The sequence below is a fragment of the Danaus plexippus genome, chromosome 27, assembly GCF_018135715.1.
Source record: "Danaus plexippus chromosome 27, MEX_DaPlex, whole genome shotgun sequence".
NCBI lineage: Eukaryota > Metazoa > Arthropoda > Insecta > Lepidoptera > Nymphalidae > Danaus > Danaus plexippus.
In genome coordinates this window covers 5,018,036-5,037,749 of record NC_083555.1, presented here as the reverse complement: position 1 = coordinate 5,037,749, position 19,714 = coordinate 5,018,036, and the positions used below count along the sequence as shown (strand labels likewise).

General features: G+C 40.8%; 1 protein-coding gene and 1 long non-coding RNA gene across 2 annotated transcripts; both read left to right on the top strand.

Annotated features, from left to right (window-relative positions):
• Positions 1-214: 214 nt before the first annotated feature.
• LOC133319721 (RNA-binding protein 25-like) lies at positions 215-11,809 on the top strand. Its single transcript, XM_061524979.1, has 19 exons — positions 215-542; positions 844-1,000; positions 1,618-1,842; positions 1,931-2,083; positions 4,531-4,637; positions 4,845-4,877; positions 6,304-6,498; positions 7,006-7,156; positions 7,271-7,336; positions 7,463-7,485; positions 8,257-8,426; positions 8,749-8,910; positions 9,214-9,594; positions 9,661-9,850; positions 9,922-9,978; positions 10,060-10,165; positions 10,250-10,300; positions 10,601-10,899; positions 10,977-11,809. Exons 1-19 carry the CDS (start codon positions 465-467, stop codon positions 11,067-11,069), a joined length of 2,697 nt encoding a protein of 898 aa, XP_061380963.1. The 5' UTR covers positions 215-464; the 3' UTR covers positions 11,070-11,809.
• A 2,579-nt stretch (positions 11,810-14,388) lies between these two features.
• LOC133319751 (uncharacterized) lies at positions 14,389-15,811 on the top strand. The gene is made up of 3 exons (XR_009753266.1): positions 14,389-14,448; positions 15,199-15,344; positions 15,784-15,811. It is a non-coding gene; the product is annotated as an uncharacterized LOC133319751 (long non-coding RNA).
• Positions 15,812-19,714: the final 3,903 nt, after the last annotated feature.

Genomic DNA, 19,714 nt, shown 5'->3' with positions numbered 1-19,714 from the left:
TTCTTGGAGGTCTCACAATTATTAAAAATTATCGAATAATTTAAAACTTAACCATTTCACTGCATTTATGAACTTAAACAACATTCTTCGCGAAGTACTATGGAACAAAATCTGGCATTACCCAGTTCTTACTTTTCTTATCTGCGTTACTATTATTTATAATATTTTTATCTGTTATTATTAACTTATATATAGTCTGTGGAGTTTAAACTGTGATGTGCATAAAAACATGGCCGATTTGATATTCTGATGTCTATGTCGGAGAAAGCGTTATTTTCTTATATTTTAATAATTAATTACTTTTTATTTAGTATAGTCTTTAGTTAAGTGTTGTAAGTTTGAAAGATATATTTTGTTAATTATTACTATAAAGTAGCCGTAAAACGTGTGTGTCATATTAAGATCGTGAAAAAAATTTTGGTTTGATGATTCCTAGTTTGGTTGGAACAGTATAGCGAGGTGCGATGTCTTTTCCACCTCGGCCTCCGATGGTACCTTATGGGATAGCACCTGGAGTCGTCACAATGCCCATGGCAACACACGTATGTTACTGCGGCTAGTTTTTTATTCTTAACTTTTAACCTTAACGGTAACGCTTATATATATTTCGAAAAATATTCCTGTCTATATGAATATATAATACCGCTTGAAGCTCTTCAGACACTAGGGTTTCTTAACAAAAAATGATTTATTGATTATATTTATGACTGCTCCATTTCAAGTAAAAGTTACAATTCTGCTATTCTGATCTGGCGTTACTGTTCAAACATTATCACATAATAGAAAGAACTGCACATTTGTTGTTATGAATCAGTTTTTGTTATTCATGTGTGTGTTTTCCAGGTAATGGTGGGTGCATATGGCACTAGCAATGTCAGTAGTGGTAGGTCAGCTCTACTGCCAGCCCCCGTCCAACCCCCGACTCCTGGGAAAACTCTCCAGAGACAGAGATCGACCAATGGAGCTAAAGACGATGGACCACCAGTTACTGTATTCATAGGTATATTGTGTACATTTGAAATTCTATGAAATTAACATTTATCTTACATAGAGAACCTTGCATGTAGGCAATATGTATAAATACTGAATTATAAATGTACAATATTTTAAAGAAATCTCTCGGTCTCAAGAAGTTGTTGTACAAAATGCAATTCAACATCAATTCTTTTATATTTAGTAACCACATAATGAATTTTGGAAGTATCAGATGTCAGCCGGCATCACAGATACTGCCAGCTTACAGCTGTGGTGTAGGTTAATGTTCTGTAAATAATTGTAATGTGTATTTATAATATGACGTCAACTAATGCTTTTGTATGCATAAATGGTTAATTTACTAAAATATTGCTCTTTGCAATTTTTCTTTGCCTGCTGGTGTGTGTTGGCTTATCTCAGAAACTTGCACTGATTTTGAATAGACTTCAGCCATCATATAAACTTGTGATACAAAGTAAATCGGGTGACGTTTGTTTTAGATATTTTATTTATTTAGATAATTGAATAAAACAAAAACGATGGATAGTGAAATACATTTCACATCTGCTGTTCAGTAAGAGACTATAATATGATTATTGATCTCCTGTCATCTCCCGTCATCTCTTTTGCGTCCGTGTCCAGGGAACATATCGTCCCGAGCCCCGGACGCCATGATCCGCGCCCTGCTGGCGGCGTGCGGCGCCGTAGTGAGCTGGAAGCGAGTGAGTACGTTCGGGTTCTGTGAGTTCGCGGGGCCGGAGGCGGCGCTGAGGTGTGTGAGGCTACTGCACGAGCGACCGCTGGCCGAGAGGAGGCTGCTGGCCAGGACCGACGGCAAGATGCAGGCGCTGGTCGACACATACAAGAGTGAGAGCGCACGATACAAACTTGTACATATATGTATAACATTAATATATGACCTATCAGTGGTTTACAAACATCCTTCGTCTCGCAGCCGAGCAACGTTCCCGCTTGGAGGAGGCGGCTCCCGACGGCTCGTACCTGGACGCGGCCCAGCGAGCGCTGGACGAGGCGGCGGAGAGGCGACTGCAACAACTGTACACCGACTACCAAGACGACATCAACAACTACGAGCTCTTACAGAAAGGTACCCGGAACATGACCAGCACACGCACACACACACGCAAACACACACGCACACACACACACGCACCACAAATGATATGTAGCTGAGGTTAATGAAAACATAAAGCGAATACTGAGATATATATATACTGCAGACGGAGGTCACTCACAACAACCTGAGGGAGGAGAGTATTGACGTGGAGTAGGGTGGTATGGAAGGCTGGTATAGTATTATGAGAACAGGACACGACTTATATTATGATGTATGTGTCATCATACAGACAGTGTCCGGACAACTCTCGTGTACTAGACAGTAAGTCTCGAGCAAGGTCTTAACAATATGTACTGTTATAAGACGTACGTAGTTTTGGTGGACAAGCGCTCGCGAGATAATCGTATGAATAGTGAACCAATCTTAGTGAGGGTTGGTTTTAAAAAGAGGCATTTTAGGAAGTAAAGTTTATATAGCTCGCGGGGTAGCTGCACGCGGAGGAAACTAAAACTCTCCTTTGAATAATTCTTCGTTCTTGAGTAACAAAACGCGGTGTAGCGGTGAAGCTGCCACAGACTCCGGCGTCGACGAACAGGAAACTCGAGTATTGACGGTCATACTCCCGCAAAGTAATATCAACCGTAAGTGAACGTCTAGAAACCTCTCACGGTTACCGAGCTCGTCCTCTGACGACATAAGATACCACACACTGCCCGCGACAACATGCCATATACCCGGCTACTTAACGATCATGAACTGGCTGGCGCGTTGCGGCGCTAGCAGTTAGCAGCGGCACATCGAAATGTTTCGTTTTCTGTTTATAGATGGCACTTTTAACATTTTACCAACTCGTGAATCAAATGACATTATTAAATGTCTGTCAATTATTAAACATTCGTATTGCGTATTGTATGATTAAAATTATGTAAATAAGAATTAGACGGTGTGGGTTTAGTTGTTGTGTGGGTAGGGTAAGCGGTGCGTATTTGCATCTCTGGTGTGCACGCCGCTGGGTGCTGGACCCTTAGCGATGTTTTCTCGCTAAACAGTGGACGTATGAACGTATTCTCGTTAGTGAAAAGTAACATCTGTTGAGCTTTCTTTAGTCAGCAGAGGTTCCCAGGAGCCGAGGGTTAGTCACTCCGCATGTACCCTAGGTTCTCGTGGGGTTTGCCCACCTATGTTTATCCTGGATGTAACTTAATTTTTGGATATCATCGAGCCTTCTTTCATTATACCGACTATTCAGGTACTTTACGCCAACGTCCAACCAGACGCCGACTAGTATGTAACATAATATACAGCCTATTCAAATGTGCACTCGAGAAAATATTAAGGAAATGGAAGGAGCTTAATAAAAATTATCGCAATTTGTTGGAAAGTAAACGACTGTCATTGAAAAGCTGTCATTAGACCTGTGATATGAGCAAATGTTGAGTTGTTGTCGAATATAGGAACAGTGTAGGAGAGGACCGAGATAGGTGAGGAAAAACGAGCACCAAACAAGATAATGAATAGATAATGCGGGGGCGAAGCCCTCCCGCTGGGGTACTGACGAAACAAAATATCGCGGCTTGCTCTCGTAAAAGGAGATTATCACAGCCTGGTCGAGAGGCAGCGGAGGAAGTACAGGACGTTACATGGCAGACACCATACAGCGTAGACATGATACTGCCTAAAACGTACTAGTTTACATCACTTTCACACAATAAACTACTTGGAAAGCTTCAAACTTCAAAAGATGTACCTTAACATGGACAAGCGAGCTGGCGAGGTAGAAGATATCTCGTGCATAACTGATGATGAAGTGATGATAGCTGCAGTAGTGTAGGCATTTTACAATTTTACTCCAGATCCAGCTGTCAAAATAATCAAAGTACTAGCAACAGCTTGCTTTTATGCATGTGTGTGCCAGAGGAAAAAAAAAAATGGAAGGATGGGAGAGATATTTAATATTACTGTCAAGTCTATATCAGCCGGCTACGAATGCGAATTTGATTTTCAGCTTTTTAGCGAGGCTAGGAATGCGATGTTTAGGTGTCAGTGGTATACGAAACATCTGTCGCCTGTTGGCTACACAACGACACGCTCGACAAATGTAACCTACAGCGGCTCTTACAGTACAGTACAGTACAGTACAGTTTGTTAATAGCAATGCTCACAACGAAGACTTGCCGGGACGCGACGACCTCATCCTCGCCTCAGTTCCCAAAGACGTTCATACGAGGAGGATCCTAAAGGTTGGACTTGAAGTTATACATTATAATGGCTTATACGGAGACAGCGAGATAAGAAGAATATGGAAGAAGAACAGGCGTTAGAGTCGGTCTGCGGTTGGCTGTGTTCAATTTAAATGAGAAAAACTACACGAAGACACACACACACACACACACACACACACACACACACACACATGGTCACACGTAACTAGCTCTGTACACAATGATGACGATGAATTCAACTACTGATATTTACAGAGGAGGCGATATCTAAAACGGCGCGCGTGTTGGAGGAGGCGGACATCTCGGAGGAGAAGCGCGACGTCATCCATCGAGAGATCGGCAAGTTCCGCGAGAGCATGAAGGTAACACGTACACGCACACACGCACACAGACTGACCGACGGACACACACACACACACACGCGCCCGCCCGCCGTACTGACACACACACGCGCAGACACACACATATGACGTTACCATGATGAATTAAGCTGTGGACACACATATACAGTCAGTCAATAACAGTTCAACGGGCGGGTCACGTGGTCGCTAAGGTTCGCTTTGCGGTAGGTGCCGCTCGCCGCCGGCCCGCGCCGCGACAGGGTGAGTGCCATCCGACGTCTCCGACACCCCATCACGCCTCACCCACCACCAACCTTTCTACTCATCGCCCTAAATCACCCCCCACCCTCCATCACTCATCACCCACAGAGCTCGTTGTCGCACGAGACGTCACCGTCCGTTCGTCAGCGACGCTCGCGTCCCGGAGCCGTCGGAATATCTTAAAATATATATTTACATACAGATGTGTTTTGTTTTTTGTACGTTTTTATTTTATTTTATATATAACTCTCTCCTCCACATTAATACATTATTTATTCATTTATGCTTTTTTCAATCTTCCATTGTTTCGAAACTGAATATTTCGTTTGTGTTATATCATTGACATAGCGGGGATGTCTCAGACACACTCTCTCTCTCTCTCTCCGTCCTTACGACACGGACGCTTCTTGTTAGTTGGTATAATGTGAACGTTGTATTCAGTATAAGTCTTTATAACCTTTCCATGCTCTTATCTTCCCAGTCGGTTCTTTGTTAGTTCCCTCTCTATCCGACGTTGACAAGTTTAGGTCAGATTGTTATTTATCTGTTTCCTTTCATTGTGGCGAGCCGTCCAGCCAGACTTATCGATCGGTGAACGAGCAATTAATGATATTTGATACGAGATGAATGAAAGTTGGCATAAAACACGTGCCGTCACACGTGACCTAACCTCATGACTCATGACATAATAAAAACTGCGAACTGTTTCGTCGCACGTCCTGATAAGTTTGGTCGGACGCTGCCTCCGTCGCGAGTTCATATTCGTGAGTTGTGAACGAGCGACCCGCCTCCTGACCGCCGTCTCGTTTTAATGACGTCGATGAAAGCCCGAGTCTTTGTGACGTTTTGATATAAACATATAAAATATCCCGTCAACCGCGAGTCATAGGAGCGATGTGTTAACGAGAGCGCGGTCGGAGGCGCCCGGTGCGCGGTCGTCTCTTCGTGTCGTCGCGGGATCGTCTCGCGGTCGTCTCGCCGGCTCGTCGGTCTCTCAGTCCGCAGGTGAAGCCGGTCTCCGGGACCAGCGATGTATGATGACACGTTTTTATTACGATCGCTCGACGGCCTCTGCATTTGTTTAACGACTCGGCGTTTTTGGGAGACTTTTGAACCAAAATGTTCAGCTGAAGGGATTCAGATACAGTAAAGCAGCGGCCGAAGACTCAGCGTTCAAACTATAATGTATTGTACAATATATGAACGGTTGTCGCCACTCTCGAGACGCCGAGGCATGAGAACTGAACGATTCATGTCGCCCCGACATACGCCTCGTCCTCGTGCCGGCGGCCGATCGCTGTCATTGTATTTCTTTATCTTTGCAACCTTTAAATGTTTTATCTTAACGGTTATCATTGTTATATATTTTCCGAGTGTTTTTCTTCCACACTTACGACGCGTATGAAGGTGTTTGTGACTTGCGCAGGAGGAGGCCGAGGTGGTGGTTCGTCGGAAAAGGGACAAGGACGACAAGGGAGACAGGAGAGAGACAGGGAGCGGGACCGGGATAGGGACAAGGACAAGGAACGGGATAGAGACAAGGAGCGGAAAGAGACAGAGACCGCGAGCGAGAGAGGGAGAGGGACAGAGACAGGGAGAGGGACAGGAGAGGGAGGAGGGATAGAGATAGGGAGAGGGAGCGGGACAGAGACAGGGACAAGGATAAGGACAGACGTCGCAGGAGCCATTCCAGGTGGGTGTAGCATTACTTATATTTAAATTAATAGAGGACTGTATAATGAGTTCTTGAATGTACTTGAGGTGGTCTGTGAACCAGAGGAGACACATGTGAAAACAGCTGGCTGTAGACCGGCCTTGAAATAGTGACTCGTTGAGGACATAGAACATCTACAGGGTCTGGAGGAACTCTCCACGTTGTGTCAGACACAAGCTGAAGAAGATATGCAAAAAATTAATATTTTAGCTTTTCTGTTTCTATTGGATATTTTTCAAACTTATTGATTTTATAGATTCAGAATATGTACAACTTTACTGTTATAGAAAGTTTTACAAGCAGTTTCTTCAAGACTCTTATTTTTCATCGAAAGTCAGATAATGGCTTTTCTTTTAGATACTTCTTAGAAACTCTGAAATGGTAAGTTTTTTATCTTAAACCTTTTTTTGACAGAAGCAAGGTACGCGACGGCGAGGAGACGGAAAAAGAACGGAGAGGGAGAAGAGGGAGGAGCGGTCGAGAGAGGGAAAGAAGAAGGAGCGGGAGAGAGAGAGAGAGAACGAGAAAGGGAGAGGGAGAGGGAAAGAGAAAGGGAGCGAGAAAGGTATAGTATATGAAGTATTAGTGCATGTTTCAAAACGAAGCGAGGAATATCCGACTTAAATAAAATAAAATCCTTAAAAAAAGTACCTGTGTAATAATAGGTTCTTTCTTACAGAGAGATTCGCGAGCGGGAAAGAGAAAGAGAACAACGAGAGAGGGAGAGAGAGAGAGATAGGGAGAGGTGAGTACGGTGAAAAGATGATATTGTAGAGGTCGAGGCTGCTCACCCGACCTCTATGATTGTCAGTTTGTGGTTTAGGTTGATTTATTGAAAAGCTTAAAAAATATACCGATTGTATAACGACAGGCGCTCAGGCTATTGACGTCGCGGTGACACGCGGTCGAGAGTTTGACAAGATGAATAGTAATGAATACTTACGACAAGAAATATTTCACGAAGGAATCTACCGATTTACTTCATATTGACTTGTGTGTCGTCAGAAGGAAAGCGCCAGTAATATGGTGTGCCATTGATAGGCACAGCTATAGATAGATAGCTCGTACAACGCACATGTGATACCTTGCACAAAAAAAGACATTCAGTTTAAGAAACCTGCTTGACTGTTAATGTGTTCAGAATACATTATCCCTTGACAAGTCAACAGCCGTCTCTGAAGAAGTCCTTTGAGGGGGCTATATGAAAATATACATTTCATAAAATCGATTTTATTTTTGAATAACACACGTGTTACAGTAAAATAGAGCGAAGCCGCGGCTCGTACGTAGTTAATTGAAACCTCGATATCAGTCCACAAACTAACAAAACCTTATCGTTCAATTAAATCCACGCCGCGTGCGAGAACCGCTGCGTGTTACACTGGCCGTGTTTATAATATTTACAATCGAGTCAGCATGTGCGCGCTCTCTCTGATACTACATCCATACATACGGACGAGATACGAGATCCGAGGAGACCTAAGGAAAAGCGGGAGGTTGCTAGTCTATTGTCTCCTTTGTTAACATATATAAGTCGTTTATATCCCCATAGATATTTTGATATATTTAATGAACTTTGTTATGTTGAAGTGAAAAGTTATAAAAAAATATAGTTGACATGTTATTACGAATTAATAATGCTTTTTTTTATATTTGTGTGTCCAGGGAGAGGGAACGGGAAAGGGAACGATCAGGGAGAGGGAGAGAGATAGAGAGAGATCACGAGGACGGAGCGAGGCGGACGGCAGGAGAGAGAAGGAGATAGAGGAAGAGAATAGAGATAAGAAGAGATTGGAGAAGAAGGCGAGGGAGAAGGAGGCCGCGTATCAAGAGAGGTATTTTATTGTTTAACCATGACTAGAGTTATATTAAAAAAATGTTTATTAAAGATTTGCTAGGAACCTCTGTACGTTTAGTATGTTATACAGCACAAGAGATACTACGAATTCATTATTTTTGTTGAGAAAAAATCAAATTTATCACAAGTCCTGCTTCACATGTTCATACATATGGGTCCGTCACTAACTCACAAACACTCCCGTCTCCTCTCATTGTGAACACGCTTTCTGTAATTCTGAAACTTATTTTCTTGTAAGTTCTTCCAGTTAGCGAACTGTTGAAGAGTAATATTCATGAATATTAATTGTTTGTTTTCAGGTTACGTAACTGGGAGAGTCGGGAGAGACGTAAAGCGAAGGAATACGAGAGAGAGAAAGAGAGGGAGAGATGCCGAGAAGAAGTGAGGGAGAGAGAGGCGAAGAGACTCAAACAGTTCCTAGAGGACTACGATGACGAGAGAGACGACCACAAGTATTACAAGTTAGTAGCGAGCCTTGAACACACGCACCAGGTCACTGAGAACCAGTGTCCCCTGGGAGTGTAGGCTGGAGAGGGGGGATCTGTTCCGGTTGAATTTATTGTTGTGATAAACAAATATTGCATTCTTATTATAACGTATTGTGATGCTGAGGGAAAACGAGCGTGTCGGTGATGACGCACAGTAATATACATGTATGGGATACGGAGGGTCGTGTTAATCTTAATAATCTTATTGACTCGGATGTTTCTATTGTGATCCCGTGTTATAAAAGAAAATAAAACAAGTTCATCGTGTACTCGCAGGGGTAAGGAACTTCAGCGGCGTCTGGGAGTCCGGGTACGAGAGGCCGAGGCGGACGCCAGGGAGCGGACCAAGGAGCAACAGGAGCTCGAGGAACTCAAGAAGAAGATATACGGAGACCGAGGAGACGACGATCCCGCCGCTAGGCAAGACTACGAGAAGGCGCGGGCACAGCGGGACGAGATGTACACGCCGCGGCTGTTGGTGGACGCGCGCCTCGCTCACCACCAACAGCGGCTGAGAGAGGACGCGCGCGCCCGACAGAGAGAAGATGACCGGAGAGAGGGCCGCGAGAGACTCGCCCGGGACAGGGAGCGGTATCTGAGGGCGCAGGCCACCAGGGAGATACCCACCGAGGTGGAGAACATAGACTCCGACGACAGGTGAGGACTCACTCGACGACAGGGGGGAGGTAGAGACACAGTACAGGAACGATTGGTTACTTGCAGTGGTGGAGCGGACGCCGGCGACGCAGCACACGAGTCCCCTGCCATGGAGGTGGACTCTCCGGTGGGGTCACTGACCCCTCCCGCCCCGGACGACACCAGGAGGCGGCACAAGAAGCACAAGAGACGGTCGGACAACACGCCCAGGACGCCCGCGCCCAGCGATACGCCGCCACAGCACGGAGTGAGACAGGCATACACACATACACACAGAGACAGAAGTTGTAAGGTAACAGTGTAATAATGTGGTGTTAATCATTCCAGAGTGACGGCGGCAGCACTCCCCCCCGCCCGCCGACTCCCTCCCACGAGCGGTACAACGTATGTATTATCACGACCTCAACATTACATCAATACATCCGTATTGTATGAGGCCGACCCTCACGTGTGTATGTTCCGCAGTGCTCGGCGCCGCCGTCGAACGTTCAGTCAGCGCCGGCCGAGGCCGCCTCGCCTATCAGCATCAGCTTCCGGACCAGACACAGCCCCTCCAGGGAATTGTCCAGAGGTTCGACCCTCACACACACACACGCACACGCACTTCGCCACGCGGACACTCACAGTGAACCTGTATCGTTCGGTTTGTTCGCAGGTGACCGCCGCGGCGTGCTGGCGGCCTTCGCTGACGACGACGATCATAGAGGTGGGAGGAGTCATGTTTTTACCACTACTTTTATAGAAAAGAAAGGTCGTTGCTCTCTCATACAGAAACTATTAAACAGGCTCATAAAACGACAGTATCGTAGTTTAGACTTAGATGTCAGAATATAACTTAAACTATAATCATCCTCACCATCCCTGAGATCCTTCCAGTGGTATATTGCACGAAGTCAGTTCCATATTCATTGTTCTATCATAACCATACATTTCTCTTTAAGTACAATGCCGATGTCCACAGACAAATCTGTAAAATATAAAACTTATAACTATACGTATGTTACAGTGAAAGAGAAGAAGGAGAAGGAGAAGAAGAAGCCGGAGGAGAACAAGTGCGCGGAGGAGAAGAGGAGACACATAAAGAGTCTCATAGACAAGATACCCACACAAAAGGAGGAGCTGTTCCGGTACGAGCTGGACACGGAGCAGATCGACAACACGCTCATGGACAAGAAGATACGGCCCTGGATCAACAAGAAGATCATCGAGTACATCGGCGAGCCCGAGCCCACGCTCGTCGACTTCATCTGCAGCAAGGTGCTGGCGGGCAGCAGGCCGCAGGGCATCCTCGACGACGTGCAGATGGTATGGACTCACGGTAAAATATACTACTCCGATATTAATATGTCATCTTAACGGATGCATGTGTCTGTGTCCTGTAGGTGTTGGACGAAGAGGCGGAGGTGTTCATCGTCAAGATGTGGCGCCTGCTGATATACGAACTGGAGGCCAAGAGAGCCGGCCTGCACAAGTAGACACGACGACACGACGCTACGACACGAGGACGCTACGACAGGAAGACACTTAGAAACTATGACACGAGGACATAACGACACCTGGACACCTCTATGCTACGATATTCGGACACTAGGATATTATGACTTTTTTCCACTACGACACTTCGACTCCTGACGCTGAACACTTGGACCACTGGCCAGGGCTGGCGGTATTACTTTTGTATGTTTTGATATAAATTGTAAGACGTTAATGCATCGACCGCTGAGGTGTACAGGACGTGGCGAGGGTTACAGAGACAGAAATGTGATGCAGTGGTCGGACACCTTGTACATTTTGATAGACGAATAATAATAGGAACCTTACGGTATAGGATAGGAAACAATGTACACGCACACACACACACACGCACGCACGCACGCACGTGTGTGGTGGTTGTGGCTGTGTGTGTGTACGGTGACGAGCGTCTGATTACATAACAGTTTATAAGATCAATGTATAGACAAATGCTCATATATTGTTATTATATATTTTGTCATAATTATAATAAGGACTGGTTTGACATTCGGAGATATGTGTTAGTGATACATGAGTGTGTGTGTGTGTGGAACTCACACAGGCGCAGGTTTGTAAATTCTTACTGTACGATGTAATACAATATGTGTGTGTGTGAGTGATGTGTGAGTGGGCGCGTGTGTGTGTATGGATACTGATGTAAGATAACCAGTAACGTATAGCATGTAATAAAATATTGCCAAAACTATGAGTTTTATTTCTTTCGTATGAATTGTTCTCATATTTACAAATGGAAATATGCTTGTGTAACAAATAAAACTGGTCATTTAACTCTCTTACTCTGCCAGTATTTGGTTGACCAACTACTTCGATTTTTTCGAAGGACCATTCTAATTTATTGACAAACAAGCTTCTGAGCCATGTCGCACTATAACCTGACGAAAATACAATTGTTTTATATGAGAATGAGAATAAATGCGCTGGTTGACGCCCACTCTGTGTCTTAGGGAGCGTTCAAGTATTGCGTAAGGCAATTTGGGGGGGGGGAGGTTCTTTCTTACAACACCATATAACAATATGTCCAAAAAATTAAGGAATTAAAACTCCCCAAACTGGCAACCGTTTTCATTAACGTTACGGGGAATCCCTCGATTGTATTGCATAAGTTTTTACGACTTTAGGATAAAAATGATCACTTCAAGTGTTACGTAACGTTTAAAGAAGGGGGGGGGGGGTACTGAAAAACGTTACGGTGCGTTACAAGAGGGGTAAGGGGGGTCAAAAATCTTCAAAAATTCCGTCAAGTAATACTTGAACACTCCCTTAACTGAAGGAACACAGTCGTCAAAAAGTCAATTGAGGACGAGAGCCAAGGCCGAACAAAATAGGAATTATCTTTTCAGTGTGTTGCGAATCTCTTCATTATTTTGTGAGGTTATAAGAGAAGAATTGCATAAACAAACTTTAAAAAGAATCCATATCAGAGTCTGCGTCTGAGGAGTAAATAAATAGACGCTGATTAGTTCTGTGGACGCAATACAATAGTACTTGGTGGGGATCCGTTGCATGCAAGACCTGGACCTGGAAATATTGATCTTTTCTAGTATTTCGTCTAATATTGAATTGAAGTTGTCGAATTACTTATCTAACCAGTAACGCGGTGTTGGGAGGTGTAGCTATTGCGGACAACTGATGATATCATAGGATATATACACTACTGTCCAAAAGTTTGGAAGCATTAAGGTAAAATCACATAACACCTAACAGAGTCATTTAAATTTAGTTTAAAAACAAAAATTAAATAACAGAAACTAAATTAAACAAAATATAGAACTAACATATAATGGTAAATAAGATTAAACTTTAGCTTCATCAGCGTCCATCTCTCTCCTTGTCAATCTTCTCACATATTCCAGGCATTCTATTAATCATTTTTTTTAATACTTAATCTTAGTTTAATTTGTTCTATTCGTTCTCCAATAACTCCCACAAATGTTCTGAGCTCGGAGGACAACGATTTCACCCTCCTGTCAGGTTCATCCCAAACAAGTTCAATGGGAGAAGGATCAGGGGATTGTGGTGGCCATTACATGATTTTCAAAATGGTTTTAGCTTGGAGAATTTTTAAATAGTCTTCCTTGTTTAGTCTTCTGGTTATCCTCACAAGATTTTCGGGTTTACTGTTGCCAAAAACACCTCCAAACCATGGCATCACCGCCCCCATGTTTGACAGAAGCGCTGTACATGTCTCTCAAGCTCTCTTCTTTTGCCCAGTGTACAAACTCACGTCTATTGGATCCGCAAATATGCAATTTTGATTCGTCACTAAAACAGGACATTTTCTCTCTGTTCTATTATCTAGGTTTATGCGCTTTTTTCCATTCTAGGGTATTTTCCTTATGTCGATTTGTAAGTTTTTGTGTTAGCAGAAACATGTCCTCTTAATCCTGCAGACAGTAACCGTCTTTTAACAGTTATTTTAGATGTGGGTTTATCTCGCTTCACATTCAGAGCTGTCTGTGGTGCAGTTAAGATTCCGAATATAGACAACGTTAATATTACAACTTTCACGAGCCAATGCTCAAGTACGACTGATTGGGGTCTAAACAAGTGAAAATCACGAAATACTATCAATAAAATGGTGTAGACCATTGCCTAGGGTAAAGTGGCCGACGTATTAAGTCATAAAACACGTGTTTCTTAAAAATAAAGGAATTACTTAAAACTTTATGAATATGGGATAATAATACTTTAGTTATAAACAGTCGTTAAAGGTTTTGTAAAACTTAAGATTATTGCTAATGTGTGCAGAAGTACTTCCAAACTTTTGGACGGTAGTGTAGGTATAAATAATAAATAGATTCAAATACTTCAAGAAATATTACTTTGTTTTTGCAAAAAAAATGTACAAGTAATGATTATAAAAAGTTATGTTAGACAGGCATGTTTCACGGATGGACATTTTTAATAAGTTTTCCGAGATAAGTGTCGTTTGATAAATCAATTTCAAATTAATTTCCCGTTACTTGTATATGCGTTCCGCCGTCACGATGTATTCGTCAGTTCACGGCACTGATTTGTCTCCGTTTTTTCTTCTATGGTCGGTGAGAATTTTTAAACGACTTTCTGTTGTTATTTAGAAAGACTGAAATAATATGCTAATGTATTCCGCAAAGAACCGCCAATCTTCACTTACTATAGAGTGAAATAAAATCTTAAAAATTACCTTTATTTCTACACAAAGAGGCGAAGTGTGTGTAACAAATTACTTCCCAACTTTATAATCTAACTGTTGATGTGTCCTATGAATGAATGTTATGAACGCAGCAGGTAGTCTACTCGTCATGTGTTCTTGGAGCTGTTATGGTCAAGTTACCCAACGAGGTGAGAAAATTATAAAAATGTTAATATTTACTTTCCACGATACACTAACAAAATAATATGATAAAGTTTGGATAAATTGTGTCACATACATAAGAGTATTTGCTTTAAGCGTAGACGTACCAAGTAGCTATCTAAATATTAAAAACAATAGAACAATCAACACCTACAAAGATAATGAGATCTGAGACTTTTGCGAGTATTCATTTAAATAAAACTAATATTTTTCGGATTCCTACACGTATTTTATTAGTTTAAAAACTACATACTCCCGACTTTTCGGTTACTTTGCAGCAACCGTGATCACGGGCATCTCGTCCGTCTATAAAATACGCGAAGTAATCCGAAAAATATTAGTTTCACCTACAAAGATATCAACTGTTAAGGATTTTTGCTAAAGGGATCTATACTATGGAGGGGGTTGCGTGCCGTAATATTACGAATATTATGAAAGGATAGTATTTTTCAATGATGTATTTAAGAGCTGTAAGCGAAGAGAAAATAAATTTGCTTCTGTATATAATGTAAATTATAAAAGTTTAATATGCATAATATCTTATACTTGCAATAGATGTTTTCGTTCGGAAGTGACATTACTTATATATCTTTATATTTTCCTATTATTATAGAATATTTTGAATGCACTGTTTTACTTGATATCAGATTATAACAAAATAAAGAAATTCTTTTGTACAATGACAACAGAAAGCATGAACTAATATAGCGATAACATTACAATAAAGATGTTTCTAGAAAACCGCTAACAAAGAAGACAATGAAACGAAATATGAAGATGAAGAGTCAATGTTGGAAATGGTCTTTCGCGTTCAACCCCAAGTTACTACGAGACGACCTGCGCTGGATAATCGTTGGTTGGTGATGGCTCCTCAGGATCAGGGGTGAGATAAGGGGGAGATAAGGGGTTGTATATTATCATATTATTGTGCATATTTATTATATTTCTTCGAAGAGGAATTAGTTTTTACAGTCCCAGAAAGTAAGTTCTGTATGTAACGTGATATGTGTCAATGTGATTAATTAAATGTTTGCGTTTGGCTTGATGGCGGCCAGCGGGTTAAGAATTTGTGACAAATTAACGTTTTTACGTTTTGATGCAATAATGTGACGCTAATAAACATTGTTGATCGCAACATAACAATGAGAATATAAAGCAATGTAGCGTTTGAAATGCAGAATTGTAAAATAGAAAAACAAAGTTACTAAAAAAAGAAATAAAGGAATTAAAGAGGCGACATATAAAAATTCTCTTCTTTTGTTATTTCGTGAAGATTTTTTTGTAAATTATTATTAACACAATTACATGATATTTTGTTTCAGAAGCAAAATGTTCATAAGCACCCACGAGTGAGTTCATTATTTTGATATATGTATGTTCTGAAACCCTTTTGTTTAGGTTCTTAATTTAACTTTTTCTTTTTGCAGGAAACCTTTCATCTTCGTGAAGAAATAAATCTCGACTTACATTAAACTATTTTATTATTTGCCTCGACCCCTCTCCATATCGAATTTACTTTAAGTTTAATATCTATCAAAATAGTCTTCCGAGTCCATTAAATACTTACGAGTAAACGTAATTTTATGATTTTAATTGTGCCTATGTTTTAATTTAAATTTTGTTTATTTCAAATAGTAAATTGTTATAAGAAAATGATGTGCAGAGCTATATTACTCTCCTTTCCATAGTCACAGTCACACCACAGACGAAATAAAAAAAAAAACTTTAAATCTTGGCACATTATGGTATTAACGTATTTCATTGAATGAGAACCGGGAACTCTTGGTATGTAGTTTAAAGATACGAAACTCGTGTTAAGCATACTAGTTTAATTTTTATGTAACTTTTAATTTTATATTTATGTGTCATGTCTGTTTGCCTCTTTAATTATTACTATATAGCAATTAATTATTTTTTAACATCTGTTCGTAAAAATGGTCGATGCATCTTTAACTAACACAAATATGTATACCCTATTCACTTATACATACCTATCTCCTTGTTGTGTACAGTTTTTAAACTGTAGAAAATAAATTCTACTTAACTTTCTTACTATATGTTGAAACAAAAGAATATTAAATGTAAGTATGTTGGTGTTTCTATAAGTTTCGAATCTAAATTACTTGTGTCAGAGATCCGTACAGGATCCTACTTCAGACAGAATTTATGTGCGCTGGTGGATTTTATTTTCGGGAAACTGTATATTTCAACACTCATGAGGTTTTTGGAAGTGTTTTTATGTGAAAAGCTTATTAAATATTCTGCTGTTTTAATAAACTACCAGTAATGTACATTGACGTTTTAAGAAAATTTTATATTTTTCTTAAATAAATAAATAAAAATACTTTGCATACTCTGTGCCTCAGTAAATGAATCCCAGAGCACGAGGTTGTGACAGCTTCAAGTGTTTCATATATCTTAGCACATGTAAGTGTCTCATAGTGAGATTAATGTTGAACACTATACCTACCTATTATATATTTAAGATTCCGACACAGACATTGATTTGGAATAAAATCTATTCCGAAAAAAAAGTACAATCATAGTCATATAATCCTTCCTCCCCACATCCCAGTCTGTATATAGTCCTACAGACGCACCGCCCTTCAGCTACACAAAGACACAGACACCTAGTCCCTATACCTGCCTGTCAGACCCTGGTTCATTTATAATGTATATAATACTCCTTCATTTGTTGTTTCTTATGAATATTATAGTTGTCTTTATCGGAGCAAATCCATCGTTAAATTGATAATCATAGAACAAATGAAGAAGACTTAATCATATTAACTACTAGCAGAGGCCCGGGGCGTTGTCCTTATAAATTCTCCTGAGATAACATCATTAACGAGTCTCCATTCATTTTCTCAAGATTCTGACTTGATGACGGAACTATAAATAAATATAATCTCCGCGCTATGTCCTATCAATAAAACTTTTAAATGTCTGTGTAAAATAGGCGGACACAGCGTAATAAATATAGCTGACTTCATTTTTTGTTGTCGGTTAAGAAATAGCTTAAATGACCCTTGTAATTGACCTTCATATCCGTGGGTTCTAAAAAATCTCTCCAGCCGTTCCAGAAGTTAGCTACAACAAGCAAAACCAGACAAAATAATAAAATAAATATTGGTAATGCTATCATATACGTATACTTTTAGTGAAAACCCGTTAATTTGAAATTACAAAGAGAAACTTTAATGTCATTCATTCGTGTAGATTTTTAGTAAAATTGTCAGTCTTTATTACAACAATATTATAATCCATTTAAGACAATAAGGAGTCTCGTTATAACTCTTGGAAACTCCTGCAGGACAAAACGAACAACGCTAAATGTGGAAATATAAATAAAAATCAGTTGAACGGAGAACCTCTTCAATTATGAAATTCGATCATAAACAACAGTCAACATAAATCTGACAGCAGAATCAAGCTTTGTTCCCAAGAATAATAAGGTAAAAATACAGAAATCAATTATATGATTGTAACTCTCATGAGGCACTCGAATAAGACGTCACCGTATACGTTAAATGACAAGACGACGATACGTGTCGGAGACGACACGGGAACGCTCTCACGACGACAATATGACGACACGACGACGCGACGACACCTCACTCACGAGTGTAGCACGACAAATACATTAAGTACTCAAAATATTATAAATTAGGTATAAGTAAGTAAGTAAATAGATATAAAGGATTATTAGAAAAATAGAAGTAAATGTACTCATTTTATCATATATTATAGATTATATTATACTTATTTATATATATCTATACTTAATTATTTTTGTAGTATAGTCTGTGATCTGGGCCGTCTGATGAACTGGGAGTCTGGAATACTTTACCTAAATATATACCTAGTCCAGTCTTTCCCAAAGTGGGTGATAATGTCCTCTTTGGCAGCTGCAGGCCTAAAGAATGCGGTAAGAGTTTTAGAAAAATTAGCGGTTTTGTGTAAAGACCTGGGGGGTGATTTGTTTTTTTTTATGCTAAAGGGAGCAGACGGTCCACTTGATGGAGATAGTGCCGTCACCCATGGACATCCGCAACATAGATTTGCAGATGTGTTGCCATCCTCGATTAGAGAACAGAGGGAGAAAAATGTGGGAAAGGGAAGGGGTAGAAAAGGGTGGGAAAAGGGAATGGGTAACTGGCTCTCTCACTCATCGGACGAAATGTAGCCATTAAAGACTACTTCACGCCGAACTTCTGTGAGAGGGTGGTACTTCCCCGGTCGAGCTGCAGTAACTTGACCACAGCTAGACTCTACCACCTACAAAATTTGTAATTACATTAGTTTGATTTTTAATTACATTAAAAGCTATAGGATAAATTACAGTGGTTTTTCAGTAAGTGAAAAAATGGACACGTTAAAAAAATAATTTATTTTCAAAATCGGCTGTGGACGAAATAAGCTATAGTCGGTATCATTTCTGGCGGGCTAATAGTTAATATCGGTGAATGTCTTTCAAACGGATCATAAATGCACCGTCGTCTCTGAAGTCACTGTGCACATTATAGTTACTATGTTAGTCATAAATCCAGCCAGGAAAAGTTAAAGCCAAACTATACCAAAGAATTCCGGTTGTTAAGATACATACAACTAATCTGAAGAAGTGGGCCTTTTTTATTAATAATTCGTTGGTTTGTAAGAGTGGCTGAAATCATTGACCAGCGCTTTTTTCTGTTCTAGCTGTTCATGTGGACTCAGAGGATAATTCAATAACACTAAGGAGTATTACTTGTTTAATAAGTATAGTGATTTAGTATTTGCTATTTGATAGTATTAATTAACGGGTAAATAAATTAGTGAATCTTTGTGAGAATTTCTTGAGTATCTTGAGTGGTAGGTGATAGATGGTAGAACCTAGCTGTGGTCAAATAACTACAGCTCAAGCATGGGTTGGCTCGACCGAGGAAGTGCCACCCTCTCACAGTTGATCGTCGTGAAGTAGTCATTAATGACTGCGTTTCGTCCTAGTGTGAGAGAGATGGTTGTCTTTTCCTGTTCCCACCCTTACCTGAAATTTCCTTATTCCCACCCCTCCTCTTCCCCAAAAACCTAGGTTGGCAACGCATCCGCAACATCTTGTTGCGAAAGTCCATGGGCGACAGCGACTTTGCTCATCACGTAAGCCGTCTGCTTGTTTGCCAACTTTTACATAAAAAAAAATTATACAAGTCCGAGTCGGACTCGCCCATGAAGGGTTCCGTAGCAGCAAGTAGATGACATGATATAAAAGATATG

Bases quoted from the DNA above. Each gene is read 5' to 3' on its own strand.
- LOC133319721 (XM_061524979.1), top strand. From the start codon at position 465: ATGTCTTTTCCACCTCGGCCTCCGATGGTACCTTATGGGATAGCACCT. The intron at 1,001-1,617 runs GTATATTGTGTA...GTCCGTGTCCAG, and splicing joins ACCAGTTACTGTATTCATAG to GGAACATATCGTCCCGAGCC. The intron at 10,900-10,976 runs GTATGGACTCAC...TGTGTCCTGTAG, and splicing joins TCCTCGACGACGTGCAGATG to GTGTTGGACGAAGAGGCGGA.